The following is a 15,198-nucleotide window of genomic DNA, read 5'->3' on the forward strand; positions in this document are numbered from 1 at the left end:
GGAAGGTTTTATTGGTATGTCTTTGCCTTACCCCTTCCCTTTCCCCGTTGTTGGAAAAGGCCACTATGGCACTTAAAAGGACCTGCAAGTAAACTAGAGGCAAATGATAATAATTTTATGTTGTCTTTGAAAATTATGCCTTGGAGAGTTATTTGAAGTACAGCAGAAGTATGTGTGTCTATCATGAAGTCTTAAGAATGCATGCTGCTCAACTATTTGGATATGATGAAGAAAATTAGAAGTTTATAAAATGCAGTTATTTGTCGTAACCTTTTTTTATACCCTCCACCATAGTATGGAGGGTATATTAGGTTTGTTTTTCCGTTTGTAACTCATTGAAATAATCATTTGGAGCCATGTAAAACATTATATTCTTGATCAGAATAAAATTCTGAGCCGATATAGCCGTGTCCACCAGCCCGTCTGCTGGCGGAATAATTGAGCTAGAACGCTATATTTTTGCACCTGAGTCTCTTTTTTCTATTGACAGGTCAAGTTCGAAGATGGGCTATATTGACCCACGTTTTAGTATAGCCATCATATAACGATACCTACCGATTTTCGGTATTTTGAGAATTTTCGCTGCCTTTTTTCGAACTACCTGTAATTTAACATTTGGGGTTCACAGTGGTCAAAAATATATCCACCAAAAATTGTCAACAAAGGTCCATGTTTCCACATATCCCTCCCGATTTTGGGTATTTTGTGGATTTAAGCTGCATTTTTGGACCGAATTAATTTAACGTTTGAGGTTTCCAGAGGTTCCAAAACATCTCCACGGAAAATTGTCAACATAGGTCAATTTTTTGGTATAGCCCCAATATAACGGAACCTCCCGACATTCGCTATTTTGAGCTACCTTTTTGACAGAAGTAACTGTAATTTAACGTTTGCATATCCGAGTAGTCACAAAACATCTCCACCAAAAATTGCCACCATAGGTCCATGTTTTGGTATAGCCCCATGTAACAGTACCTCCCCATATTCGCTATTTTGACCAAACTACCTGCTAGGGTGACATAGGGGATGAAAGATACCACGGAACGGTCCTGACCGGCTTTAACATGTCGAAGCCCAGGATTTATCTTGGTCCCTCTCTCATCTCAAGTGGACATTGACCTCCCCGTGGTATCACCTGGGGAGCTGCCTTTAACACCCGTAAAGGTAGTGAGCTAATATGTACCGCGCGTTTACCCATAAGAATGTTAAAAACTTGGGTTTGGGCATCGGCTTAGTAACCCCCTGCTAGAAAAAAACAGACTACAATGAAAAAACGAAAAAAAAAGAAAAACAAACCCCTCTAAAGTTGACAACTCCCGCAAACGATTTAAGGACCTTATCTGCCAATCTGCACCTGGAATGTTTGCACTCTTTATCGAGAAGGTGCAGTTTACACGCTGACAGATGTACTTGAAAAGTACAAGGCCGATATTACTGCCACACAGGAAATACGTTGGATTGGGAGAGACATCACAACAACACCTAAAGGTGACGCCCTGTATTGTAGCTGCCATGAGACAAAGCATGTGTTTGGTTGCGGTTTTGTAGTTGGTCGGAGGTTAAAACATCTGGTCTCCGGCCTCACGCCAGTGAATTAAAGATTTGCTACAATACGGATAAAAACAAAGTTTTTCAACATTAGCTTTATCTGCGCTCATGCTCCAACCGAAGACAAGGACGAACAGACCAAAGAAATATTCTACGAGCGCCTAGAAGAAACTTATGAACGTTGTCCTGCCCATGACATTAAAATTATTCTGGCGATTTTAATGACAAAATAGGACAGGAGAATATCTTTGGCCCAACATCTGATAATATGAATGAAAACATCTGATAATAGTGAAACATCTGATAATGGAATGTGGCTGATAGACTTCGCAGCGGCAAAAAACATGTTAGTTAGCAGTACCAGATTTAAGCATCACGACATTCATAAGGGCTGTCTCCAAATCAAAGAACAAGAAATGGACGACATTGATCGAGCGTGTTGGATGTACCATCGTTCCGAGGAGCAAACATAGAATCGGAACACTACCTTGTTGCAGCAAAGCTACGTACCCGTCTAAACGTTTCAAATAAAGCACGAACAGACAACACAGAAGTTGGACATCGGTAAGCTGCAAACACAACAGATAGTCACATCATATTCCACTCAACTAGCCCAATTGCTTAATGGAAGCACTTCTCGTCCCGATAACATATCAGAACAATGGCAAAATATTACCCACTCCATGCAAACAGTCGCAAAATCCATATGGTATGACCAGGAGTGTCGTGCTGCTACCGAAGAGCAAAATACGGCATAAAGGGCTACTCTACAATCAGCAGCAACGCGTAGCGCACGAATGAGGTATAAGGAGAAAAGGAGAGAGGAGAAACGTATTTTCTGCAGGAAAAAGAGAGAAATGGAAAAGCAGGAGTGTGAAAAAATTGAGATGTACAGTAGCCAGAATGAAGTCCGAAAATTCTACCAGAGAGTGAAACATCTTATAGCTTTGGTACGGGCACATCATCCTGTAGAGACCAGCAAGGTAATTTGGTAACTGATACAGACAGTGTGCTCAGGATATGGAAAGATCATTTTTTCCAAACTGCTGGTATCCAATACTAAGGAAGACAACGAAGATACCACAGATCCAATCCCAGGAGATACCGCCCGGACAAGATGAGGTAAAGACAGTAATAAACCGGCTGAAGAATAATAAGCACAGTAACCGTTGGCTACCAGCCGTGCTGTTCAGAACCGGAGTCGGCACGCTGATAAGGTGTATGCATCAGTTAGTTAGCACCATCTGGCAGGAAGAACGCGTACCCGACAATTGGAACTTGAGCATCCTATGCCCAGTCGATAAGATAAGACTGTTTGCTCCAATTACAGGGTCATAAGTCTGATCCCTATTGCATATAAGATCGTTTCTGCATATTGTGCGAGCGACTAAAGCCTATGGTCAATGAAATAATTGGTCCCTATCAGTGCGGCTTTAAACCGGGTAAATCCACCATTGACCAGATAATTACTTTGAGACAAATCCTGGAAAAGACCCAAGAAATGCAGATCGACAACTTCTATATTTTTGTCGATTACACTGTGCGACAACAAAAAATGACAAGGAAAACTGAGTAGATTATGAAAGTAAATCTAAAAATATGAGACACGTGTATCGGCATTTTTCACGTTTCGCTCATTTCTAGCTTTTTCGAAATATTCGAGTTAAGATATCTTGGAATCCTTGCATTTTAGGTGTATAGTGTCGTTGGCAACTTCACTGAGGAGGATGTGGGCAATATTTTTGTTAAGAAGTTTAACCCTCATGCGGTTCATCAAAAGGGTCTTTTAGGTCCTTTTTTCAAAAATCTTTCAAAAACTCCTTTAAAATGTGATCATATCAAATCCAAATATTCTACAAAATTGTTCGTCATAAAATTTTACTATAGGTCTCAGAATACACTAAATTTGTAAATCGTATCTAATCGCCAGAAATCTGCAAAAATGAAAAACACGTTTTAGGGTTAAAGTCGGACTTCATCTGAGTTTATTCAAAATTGTCCATCAAAACATAATTTTAGAGGGATGACGTCAAAGACAAAAATATTCTTCGTCAAATTTTACTATGGGTCATCAAAGAAATGAAATGCCTATTTGCATAATATATCATAAAAATATCAGTATCAATTTTGCTGAAAAAAAAACATGAAAATATTTCCCTTTTTTTTGATGAAAAAATGTTCCTTCTTTTTTCGAGTTTATACATGAAAGTAATATGAAACTTGGTTATAGGTGAAAAGTGTCAAAAGATAAAAAATTCTACACAAAATTTCACAATTAGTTTCAGAATAAACCATATATCTAGCTATACTACTTCCTTAAAAAATAAAATTAGATTACAAATTTATCCAAGATATCTTAACTCGAATATTTTGAAAAAGCTAGAAATGGGCGGAACTTGCCTTTCCGATGTAAACGTGAAAAACGCCGATACACGTGTCTCATACTTTCATCATTTACTCAGTTTTTCCCATCATTTTGAAAAAAAATTGAATTTTGTTGCACAGTGTTATAAAGCAGCCTTCGACAGTCCTATACGTTCAAAGGTGTTCCAAGCCATGTCTGATTTTGGTATCCCCGCAAAGCTCATTCAGCTTTGTAAGATGACATTATCTGATACTCGGTCCTCAGTTAAAATAGGAAAGAACCTCTCCGAAATGTGTATTACCAAAAGAAGTTTCAGACAAGGAGACAGCCTGTCGTGCGAACTCTTCAAACATCCTGTTGGAAAAGGTCATACGAGATGCCAAGGTCAAAAGAAGTGGAACAATATATACAAACAGCCCTATGTTACTTGCTTATGCCGATGACATCATTGGTCGATCGGTTAAGGAAGTAACTGACTTCTTTGTAATAGTTCAAAGGGAATCTGCTAAAGTCGGCCTGGCAGACAACGGCGATAAAACTAAGTTTATGGTATCGACGCGTAATACGTCCACAGATCTCGCACCAACTGTGAATGTTGGTACTTACAATTTTGAGGTAGTAGACTTCGTCTAACTCGGCACCGCCATAAACACAACAAGCAACATCAGTTGTGAAATACGGAAAAGGATAGTGTTGGCCAACAGATGCTACTTTGGGCTGAGTAAGCAGTTTAGGAATAAAGCCACATCACGTCAAACAAAAGTAACTCTTTACAAAACATTGATACTGCCCGTGCTAATGTATGGTTCCAAAACATGGGTACTTGCGCAAGTAGATAAGGTAGCAGTGCTTGGTGTGTTCGAGAAAAAAAATTTCGAAAGATCTATGGGCCAGTCTGCGTTGACGGCGAGTATCGACTTCGAATGAACAACGAGCTGTATCAACTATACAATGACATCAATGTAGTTGAACGAATCGAGGCACAACCAATGCAATGTCTAGGACATGTCATAAGAATGAGTGATAATGAACCTGCTAAAAAGGCCAAAGCTTCGTTGAAGCGAATAAGTGAAACAAGACATTAGAAAGAAACATATCCCAGATTGAATTTTTTGGTGAACATTTTTAACCGAACTACCTGTAATTTGACATTTGAGGTAACCACCAAAAATTGTCAACGTAGATCCATGTGTTGGTATAGCGTACATATAAAAGGACCTCCCGATTTTCGCGACCTGTTTTGACGGAAGTACCTTCGCTTTGTCGTTTGAGGCTCCCAGTGATCACAAAACTACTCCACCAACAATTTTCAACAAAGGTTTCGGTATAGTCCCTATAGAACGTAACCTCCCAATTTTCAGTATTTTAAGGATTTTGGCAACATTTTTTTACCGAACTGCTTGTAATTTATCATTTGAGGTACCCGGAGGTCACAAAACCTCTCCATCTTGTTTTGGTATAACCCCCATATAAAGATACTTGACGATTTTCGTTGTTTTGGGTATATTAGCTCAAATATTTAACCGAAGTAGCTGTAATTTCTCAGTCGTCACAAAACTTCTCCACCAATAATTGTGTACATGGGTCCATGTTTTGGTATTACCCCCGTTTGACAATACATTCCTATTATAGGTATGACTAGCTGTAAGCTAGGAATAGCTGTAATTTGACATTTGAGGTTCTCTATGGTCACAAATCTTCTCCACCAAAAATTTTCAACATTTGTCCATGATTTGGTATAACGGTACCTGCCAATTTTTCGCTATATTGAGGATTTTAACTACAATTTTTAACCAAATAAATTTGGAGGTTCCTCTCCACAGAAATTTGAGATTCCAAGTGGTCACAGAACTTCTCCACCAAAAATTTTCCATATAAGCCCACATTTTGATATCACCTCCATATAAAGGTGGTGCATGATGGAAAAAAATTTTTGATACATTTTCTTACCTTATTTAGGCATTTGGGTTTCAGTGGTCACAAAATATCTCCACTTAAGATTGTGTGTACATTAGGGCTATAACCAAAAAAATACCACCACATAGCCGTGTAGAGCATGGAAAACTATTATGAAATACAGCGTAAATTTTTCTCTATCGCGAAAAAAGTTTCCGCACCAAATGCATTGAAGTTCAGTAATGCATTTTTTAATTTTAGCTGTTATGACAACACATTTGCTTTTAATTAAAATTTTTATTTTTTTGTAATCTAATTTAAAATCATTATCAAAGCGTTCTGGACCAATTTGATCTCAAATCGCGCCATTTCGGAGCATATTAAGAATTTTTGACACTATTGCAATTTTTGGTTTTTCTTTATAAACTCGTGAATTTTATGTTTATATTTTTTGTACCTATCGGACAAGAGAATTTGGGGTCATTTGCAACGAATTCGCGAAAGTTACAGGCTGTTTTTGTTGACCTTGCCTGTGAGAATTGTATTTGTTTTTTACAAAAATACAACACCAGTACCTCGTGGGGAATTTTGTCCTAATAATGAAAACGCGTTTCTAAGATCGATTCGGTGAAAAAAGTTTCCGCGCCGACTGTAATTACTGAAACCCTTTTGATATTTTTTCTACTTATAATTTTAAATTTGCTTTGTTTGAATAAATATTCATAGAAAAAATACAATTCTCAAAGGCAAAGTCATTAAAAACTGTCTGTAACTTTCGCGAATTTGTTGCAAATGACACCAAATTCTCTTGTCCAATAGGTACAATAAATATAAACATAAAATTCGCGAGTTTATAAAGAAAAAACAAAAATTGCAATAGTGTCCAAAATTCCTAAAATACTCCAAAATGGCGCGATTTGAGAACAAATTGGTCCAGAACGCTTTGATAATGATTTTAAATTAGATTACAAAAAAATAAAAATTTTAATTAAAAGCAAATATGTTGTCATAACAGCTAAAATTAAAAAATGCATTACTGAACTTCAATGCATTTGGTGCGGAAACTTTTTTCGCGATAGAGAAAAATTGACGCTGTATTTCATAATAGTTTTCCATGCTCTACACGGCTATAAGGTGGTATTTTTGATATTTGCAAAAAAGTGCAAAAAGTTATAGCCCTAATGTACATATGTATTTTATTGTGGAGGGCATAAAAAGTTCGGTTTGGTCGAACTTAACGCTTTTCTACTAGATTGTTCTTGTTTGTTCTAAGATATAAAATAAGTACAACTTTCATTACAATTTTTATTAAATTTGCAAATTTAAATCCTTTTGTTTTCAATTAGCGTGTTTTTTTATTTCTTTACAGATTTAAATCTCGCATGGTACGTTGCTTGGCCTCGGCAACCTATATAATACGACAGATATGTTCTCTCGGTGTCACCGTCTATACACCAAGTGTAGCCCTGGCTACGGTAATTGGTATACCATACTGGGCATCCATTAGCGGCATGGCGACAATTTGTATCTTTTTCTCCATTAAGGTAATGTTTTTTTGTTTTCTTTTTTTTCGGTACTGCTGCTGCTTTTTTTTTTTTTGGTTTTGTTGTGGACTTAACATCATGCTGCAAAAAACCAACAGCTAATGCTTTACCTTCTTTCTTTCCGCCTTTACTTTTTTGGCTGTCTCCAATTTATGTATTTGTTTTTATTTTGGCAGGGTGGACTTAAAGCTGCCATAAATGCGGATGTTATACAGACGGTAACTGTCATACTTGTCTCCATTGTGATTATTGTGAAGGGCACAATATTTAGTGGTGGACCAAAACGAGTATATGATATAAATCAAAAAGATGGTAAGTAAAATGTGAGTGTAATGTGTTTTTGAGTGTGTGTGTATGTGTTTGGGTGTAGAAGTTTTTTGATTACGATATGAAAACAAGTACCAAATGTGTTAAGTTGGCAGTGTTTATATCCACCACAAGGAAACATACACACATTTTCTATTACAATAAAATGTACACCACATCTAAACCACAATGTGGGGGTTTGGTTGTATATAATATTGATTTGCCCAAAAATTAGAAATATTGATTCTAACTCAGGGATGAATACCGTTATGTGTGACTGTATTAGAGACATTTTTAATTAAAAAGTCATAGTTTGTTGGTCTAGTAAATCTTAGTTTAGGGAATAAAAAACTTATTTTAAATATCAAAACATGTAAGAACGACATTAAGTTCGGCCGGGTCGAACTTGTTATACACTCCACCACGAACACACAATACTAAATTACAGCACTTTCGTTTCTAAAATTTGACAAAACCCCTCGAAATACATAAAATTGGACAAGACCGGTTCATGTGAGCTATATATAAGTTTTCTATCTTCTGGGAACACTAAATTCCAATTAACAACCAATACGGAGACTAAAATGTTCAAAAAAGCTTAAATCGGTCTGATTTTTTGCAACGTATGTTTTGTACAAATTTCTGGTGGAGAGTTTTGTACCCCAAAAAGTGGTTTTTGATTTCCTTTGTCTTTTCCGCAGCAAAAAGAGAGAAATGAAAAAACAGCTGTGCGAAAAAGTCGAGATGTACAGGAGCCAGAATGTAGTCCGAAAATACTACGAAAAAGTGAAACATTAAACTGATGGCTTTGGTACAGGCACATCCTCCTGCAAAGACCAGCAAGATAATTTGGTAACAGATACACATAATGTGCTCAGGATATGGAAAGAACATTTTTTCAAACTGTCTGTATAAAATACTAGCGAAGATACCAAAATATGGTACTGAATATAAACTGCCAGGCCAAGATGATGTAATAACACCGATAAACCAGCACCACCTGCAGGAAGGCGTTCCCGACGATTGGAACTTGAACATTCTGTGTCCCGTCCACAAAATGGGACATAAGATTGTGTGCTCTAACTACAGGAGCAGGGATATTGTGCGAACGATTAAAGTCTATGGTCAACGAAATAATTGGGCCAAACCAATGCGGCAAATCCTGAAGAAGAGCTAAGATATGCAGATTGATACCTACTATCAGCCGCCTACGTTCAAAGGTATTTCAAACCATGTCTGAATTTGGTATCCCCACCAAACTCAATCGGATTTGTAATATGACATTAGTTGATACGCGATCCTCAGTTAAAATATGAAAGAACCTCTCCGAAGAGATTAGTACCAAAAGAGGTTTTAGACAAGGAGCCATTCGTGTGCCTTAATTAATATTCTCTACTGGAAAAGGTAATACGAGATGCCGATGTTAATCTTTTAATGGCACAATTTACATCAATAGCCACATTTTACTTGCTTATGTTGACGATATTGAAGTCATGGATCATTCAGTAAAGCAAGTAACTGATGCCTTAGGGAAGGAGAATCTGCCAAAGTAGTAAACGGCGACAGGACAAAGTTTATGGTATCGACGCGCACTGCGTCCATAGAACTCGGACCAAAAACTTCATCTATCTCGGCACCGCCACAAATACAACAACCAACATCAGTTGAGAAATAAGAAGAAGAATAGTACTCACGGTGCGTTGCGCCTTAACGAACTTTAAATGCAAGGTGCTTACACTTGGGAAGTTTTTGCGGATTCTGAAACTGTTCATAGATGAGAAAAATCAAAAAACAAAAAAAAACTCGTCTGAGGCATTTTCAAAAAAATCGCGGTCTAAGTTCAAATTTTTAGGTTTATTTTAGGGTTTTGGACTTTTGCTCGAAAACGGCAAAAAATAACACTTTACAAAACACTGATACTACCCATGCAAATGTATGGTTCTCGCCCAAGCAGATAAGGCAGTGAGTGCTTGGTGTGTTTGAGAGAAAAATTCTTCGAAAAATCTACGGGCCAAAATGCGTTGATGGTGAATATCGACGTCGAATGAACCACGAACTGTATGGGCTATACGAGTGGAACTAGAATAGTTTCAAGCCTAATAATGAAAACGCGAATATTTAAATAGTTAAATTGTTTTCTAAAGTATTCCCCAGCATGATTTATAAACTTTTGCATGGACTCAAACCAATTGTTGAAGCACTTTTTTCCACACCGAATGAGACACCTCCAAAATATCCATCAATTCCTCGTTTTGTCAGGTCAAAAGACACTGGTTTGAAACTATTTGTGGGAGCTCGCATTGTCATGGTGCACAATGTTTCGTCTTCTCTTGTTCGTTTTTCAAATTCCTCCGAAGACTTCAGGCAAACAAATAGACCTCCTACGTTGCTCAAGCATAATAGTCGCATCTTCCATGAATAACTTTCGCTGGACTTGGCTTATCTTCGAAGACCCCCACGGTCGATTGCTATTGATTTCGGGCTCATACGCATAGATCCCTAATTCGTATTCTGTGACGATCCTATAAATGGCTTTTAAAGCACCGGGGTCCTGGACCACAAGGAGTACCCATGCAACATTTCAAAACTACAGAACTTTCGTGAAATAATCAGTAGGTCCCATACCTTTGAGCTAATATGAATCGGAGTGCACTCATTGATACGAGAGAAATCTCTCTAGTCCATTCCGGGATGTTTGTGGAACAACTATATTACCATACATAGGATCAAAAAACACACAAGAAAGTTAAATATTCACGTTTTCATTGAAGGGGGTGAATCTCAGTGAGAGGTGTAATTACGTATACGCAGTTTTTTTCCTTGAACAACCCATTGAACGAGACAGTGAATTGAACTAGATTGGCACAACTCTACTGATTACCATTGGCGAAGGCTGCTTTGGTGATTTAGTAGACACATGGAGTTCAACTTCATGACAATGCGCAGAAAGCGATCCAGCACATGGTGTTGACAACTGATGATTTTGTGTCTCCTGGAAAATTTGCTGCAGTCGAACTACAAAGCCTGTTATTTAGCTGGTAGGTGAAACTGAGAATGAGCCAATGAATTGTTCTAAACAATATGTTATATTGGTATAACCAACTAGAATTGCACCCAATTCATCTTCCCATTCAACCAATTATTTTCTCAGAATCCATGTGAATCCATTATCTGTCACTCAACTTTCACATCTACATGCACGGTTCATGTTTGCATAGACATTTTGTCGCAAGGCGCCTTAACACCATCATAATCGTCAGCAATTTTCCTACAGTAGATTACTGTAATAGCTACTGCTCCCGTATTGGTTGTCCTGCTGCCCCTCTTCTTGCCTTTGCAATGGAGTGGCAGTTTTTGTATAGCGAGAAATACACACTGACATTATTAGCACCCATTCTCTATCTCTCTCATTATGCTCATAAATGTTCATTTAATCCCAACAAATGTTTTCATCAATCCTTTCTCCATCATCCCTCCGTTGGCCCCCCGCCCAGCCTTCTTTGTCCGAATTTAAGTCAACAACAATAAATGCAATCTGATGAAACAAAATCCGGAACATTAATTAGTCTATGTAGTTGTTGTCAAAGTAGGAGGAGGGAGATACATGTATCTGTCGACAACCATAGCCAAATGCATGGACAACTGTTATCGGAGACCAATGATAGCGTTTAGGTTCATAAACATTGTCAATACTTTTAAATGATGGCTAGCTCATCAATGCACATCATATAATGACTGATGAGTCATTAAAACAGGAACTTATATTTTTGAATTTTTTGTGTTTTTTTTATAATTTTCGATATCTTTAAGAACGAATGCAATTTTTGGAATTCGATGTAGAGAATGCACTTTGACGGCAAACACCTTAAGAGTTTTTACTATCAGACCGTGGATCTTAAAAATTAATCTAACGAAATTAAATTGGCTTCTCTCAATTAAAAAAAGGAAAGCTCAAGCAGTCTCCGAAGGACCACAAAATGTGTTAGATGAGTTCAACCAGTGGCGATCAATTGTGATGATTGTTGACGATACATCAAGCAAAGAGATAGGCGTTGTAGTTCGACTGTAGCAAATGTTCGAAGAGAAAGGCCAAACTACGTCAAAGTTCTGCATAATATATTGAATCGCTTTGTTCGCGTTTTAATGAAAGATGAGCTCCTTGGGTCGAGTAAATTACCAAACATCGAGTACTCCTTTGTGTAGGATTTGATGAGGAATTGAAAGCAGCCTTCTGCAAAAGTTAAACTGATTTTTGAAAATTATGAAATATTATAAAGCTCCCAGCATTCCCCTACAACAGTTTTAGCCTAATTTGTCCTCTAAAAATTATTCGATATTTTGAAGGCCTCGGTGCATAAGAGTCCTCGCCGCCTGGCTTTCTTGCCTTGCTTCATTTCTAACATAATAAAAATAAAAGAATAGAAAAGGCCGAGGCAATTTTGGTCTAGGTTGCCCTTTTTTCTTTATTCTTTTATTTGAATTATAGCCTATGGCGAGGCTTCTTATGTACCAAGGCCTTATTGTACTCAGCCTTTAGGGTTATGACTTTTTTACAACCTCGTATCCCTGTATCATATTTTGATGAGTTTTTACCTAAGATTAGATAAAAACTCAATTATAAGGTGATTCGATAAAAAAGCACTTGCACAAAAGCTTTTAAAGTAATTATATATGAGCTTCTTTGAAACATTCTTGGAGTCACTTTAAGCACATAATTAAAAGTGGTTTGTGCGTGACCTTTTTCAATACTTAAATATGGAAAAAATAAAAAAAATACCCCTCAGTAATGTTGGCGACATTTCATGAGTACTTCTGCCATTTAAAACATTTCTACAAGTGGTGTCTTAAGTCATGTCGTTCGGACTCGGCGCTAAACAGTAGGTCCCATATCATTAAGCTAATATGAATCGGGGTGCACTCATTGATATGAGAGAAGTCTCCCTTGTCCCTTCAGGGATGTTTGTGGAACAATTATTTTATAATTATAAATGGAATAAAAGTTATTTTAGTTACTATTAGGCAAAAGTCATTCATTCGTGCAACAGGAAATAATTTTTTGAGAATTTTTTTTTTTTCATTTCATTTGTGCGTGCCCTTTTTATACCCTACACCACTATGTGGGGAAGGTATTATAAGTTGGTTTTGGCCAAAAAGTTTGTAACGTCCGTCCGTCTGTCCATCTAAACCTTGTAATCACTAAACCGTGGGTGTTGATAAGGGTCCCGGAGGGGAAAAAGCCTATTGATTTTGGTCGGATAATATTCAAGTGTCGGAATGGGCAAAAAAGTTATTTGGGGAAAATGCCAACGTTTTATTTCAAAGCCAATATCTCTGTTTCTTTAAGAGGTATATCAAAACTAAAGCCTGCTAATGAAAGTAGAAAATGTCACCTTTGCAACGATGTATAGTAGATAGTAGATCGTAGGTGGTCAAACAACGAAGATATCGCAATAGTCGCTAATACAACTCAAGTTTCCATTTTTGCGATTTTAGTTATAATGACGAATATCACAGTTATGGTTGGGAAGCTTCCAAAAACAAAGCCAGACTATGAAAGTAGAACATCCCACCTTTACAATGATGCAAAGTAGGTTGACGTAGGTGGCCAAATAACCGAAACATTTTTTTCGAAATCGCGCTACAGGTCGCAATTTTGATCGAATCGTCACGAAATTTTGGGGATTAATGGGGGTCCCACAGAGAAGGAAGCCTCTTGATTTTGATGATGGTCGGATAATATTCAGGGGTCGGAATGGGCAAAAAACTTATTTGGAGAAAAGGTCAACGTTTTATTTCAAAGCCAATATCTCTGTTTCTTTAGGAGGTATATCAAAACCAAAACCTGGCAAGGAAAGTAGAAAATATCAGCTTTACATTGATGTTAAGTATGTTGTCGTAGGTAGGTCAAACAACAGAGATATCGCAATAGTAGGTAGTGCATCCCATTTACCGATATTTTTTTAATCACGCTACAGGTCGCATTTTTGATCGGATCGTCACGAATTTTTTGGGAGTTGATGCGGGTCCCTCAGGCGAAGAAGCCTCTTAAGTTTGGTGATGGTCGGATAATATTCAGGAGTCGGAATAAGCACAAAGCTTATGTGGAGAAAAGTCAGCAGTTTTTCTTATGCGAATATCTCCTCTTCTGGTAGGAGTATTCTAAAAGGAAAGCCCGTCAATGGAAGAAGAAAAGATCTTCTTTATATTGATGGAAATTATGTTGGCGTATGTGGGCAAACAACCGAGATATCTCAAAAGTCAGTAATATATCCAATTTTTCCATTTTTTGTAATCACGCTACAGGTTCGAATTTTGATCGGAAATAATGACCCAAAATACCGGCAGGCTACCAACTAATTTGGACAGTACGCAAGATAACCCTTAAATGTACGAGGGCTGAACGAAAACTATCTGGCCTAGGCAACGCCGCTTGTTGTCAGAGGACATTTAATTTTTTTTGAAAGTTTGATAGCTTTTAGCCTAAACGTACTCAGGACAGTTTGACATACGACCTTGTATTGTGTTGTTTACAGTGACTTGAAAAAATCACTTTGTTAAAAAGAATGGACTTTATTTGTGAACAATTTCGTCCGATCATTTTTTACAACTTTCAACGTAGATAATCACGGCCAAAGTGCATCGATCAAATTAAATCTTTGCATGGCGATAAAGGTCCATCCTATAGTACAATGAAAAACTGGTTGAATGAATTCAATAGTGGCCGACACGCGCCAAAAAGCGAAGGTCGTGAGGGTCGCCCAAAATCAGACTTTGTGCCAGAAAAAAATTAAGCCGTGCGTGAACGGATAATGCCCGAACGCCATGGTATTTAACATGATATAGAGGCATCCTTGGCATTTCTTCCACCAACTAACATTTGATATTGCATGATGATATTGCGTCTGGCCGCAAAAATGGATATTGTTCGCTAGATCCAGCAAAATTGGTAAATCGCTCAAAAAAGGCTTTTGTGGATTTGTGCAAAGAAATTGTGAACAAAAACAATCGCGATGCTTCAAACGACATTTATAAGATCGCAACAGGCGACGAATCTTGTATCTATGCTTAGGAGCCCGAAAGAAAACAGGAATCGATCGTTTAGGTCTTCGAAAGAGAGCCAAATCCAACGAAAGTTGTTCATGTAAGAAGCACTTCGAAGCAAATGGTCGCCTGTTCTTGGGCAAAACTTACCGTTTGGCGACTATTCATCTTGAGAAATGTAAAACAGTTAATTCTGAGTAGTACACTACAATTTGTTTGGTTGAAGTCTCCTGAGAAATTCGAAAAACTAACAAAAGAACACGAATCATTCTGCAGTATGACAATACGAGTTCTCACACATCGATTCAAACCAGCGCCTTTTTGACCGGACAAAACGTGGAATTGATGGGTCATCCGCCGTACAGTCCTGATTGAGGATCCAATGACTTCATTTGCTTCCAGCATATTCAAAAAAATGGCGATTTTCGTCGCCAGAAGATGCTGTTGAAGCGTTCCAAAACCATGTTTTGGAGTCGTCTCAATCGGAGTGGAAAAAGT

The 15,198-nt window shown here is 37.7% G+C and overlaps 1 protein-coding gene across 21 annotated transcripts in view; it reads left to right on the forward strand.

Annotated features, from left to right (window-relative positions):
• Positions 1 to 15,198, forward strand: part of LOC141389991 (sodium/iodide cotransporter) — a 459,732-nt gene that overhangs the window by 418,054 nt on the left and 26,480 nt on the right. For all 21 annotated transcript variants that reach the window (XM_073962363.1, XM_073962374.1, XM_073962368.1 and 18 more), the window contains 2 exons: positions 7,179 to 7,353; positions 7,530 to 7,665. In XM_073962363.1, coding sequence (XP_073818464.1) covers positions 7,179 to 7,353; positions 7,530 to 7,665 — 311 coding nt within the window. The remainder of the gene's footprint in view (positions 1 to 7,178; positions 7,354 to 7,529; positions 7,666 to 15,198) is intronic.

This window comes from Musca autumnalis, unplaced genomic scaffold, assembly GCF_047663935.1.
Source record: "Musca autumnalis isolate F117 unplaced genomic scaffold, ASM4766393v1 scaffold_1, whole genome shotgun sequence".
Classification (NCBI taxonomy): Eukaryota; Metazoa; Arthropoda; class Insecta; order Diptera; family Muscidae; genus Musca; species Musca autumnalis.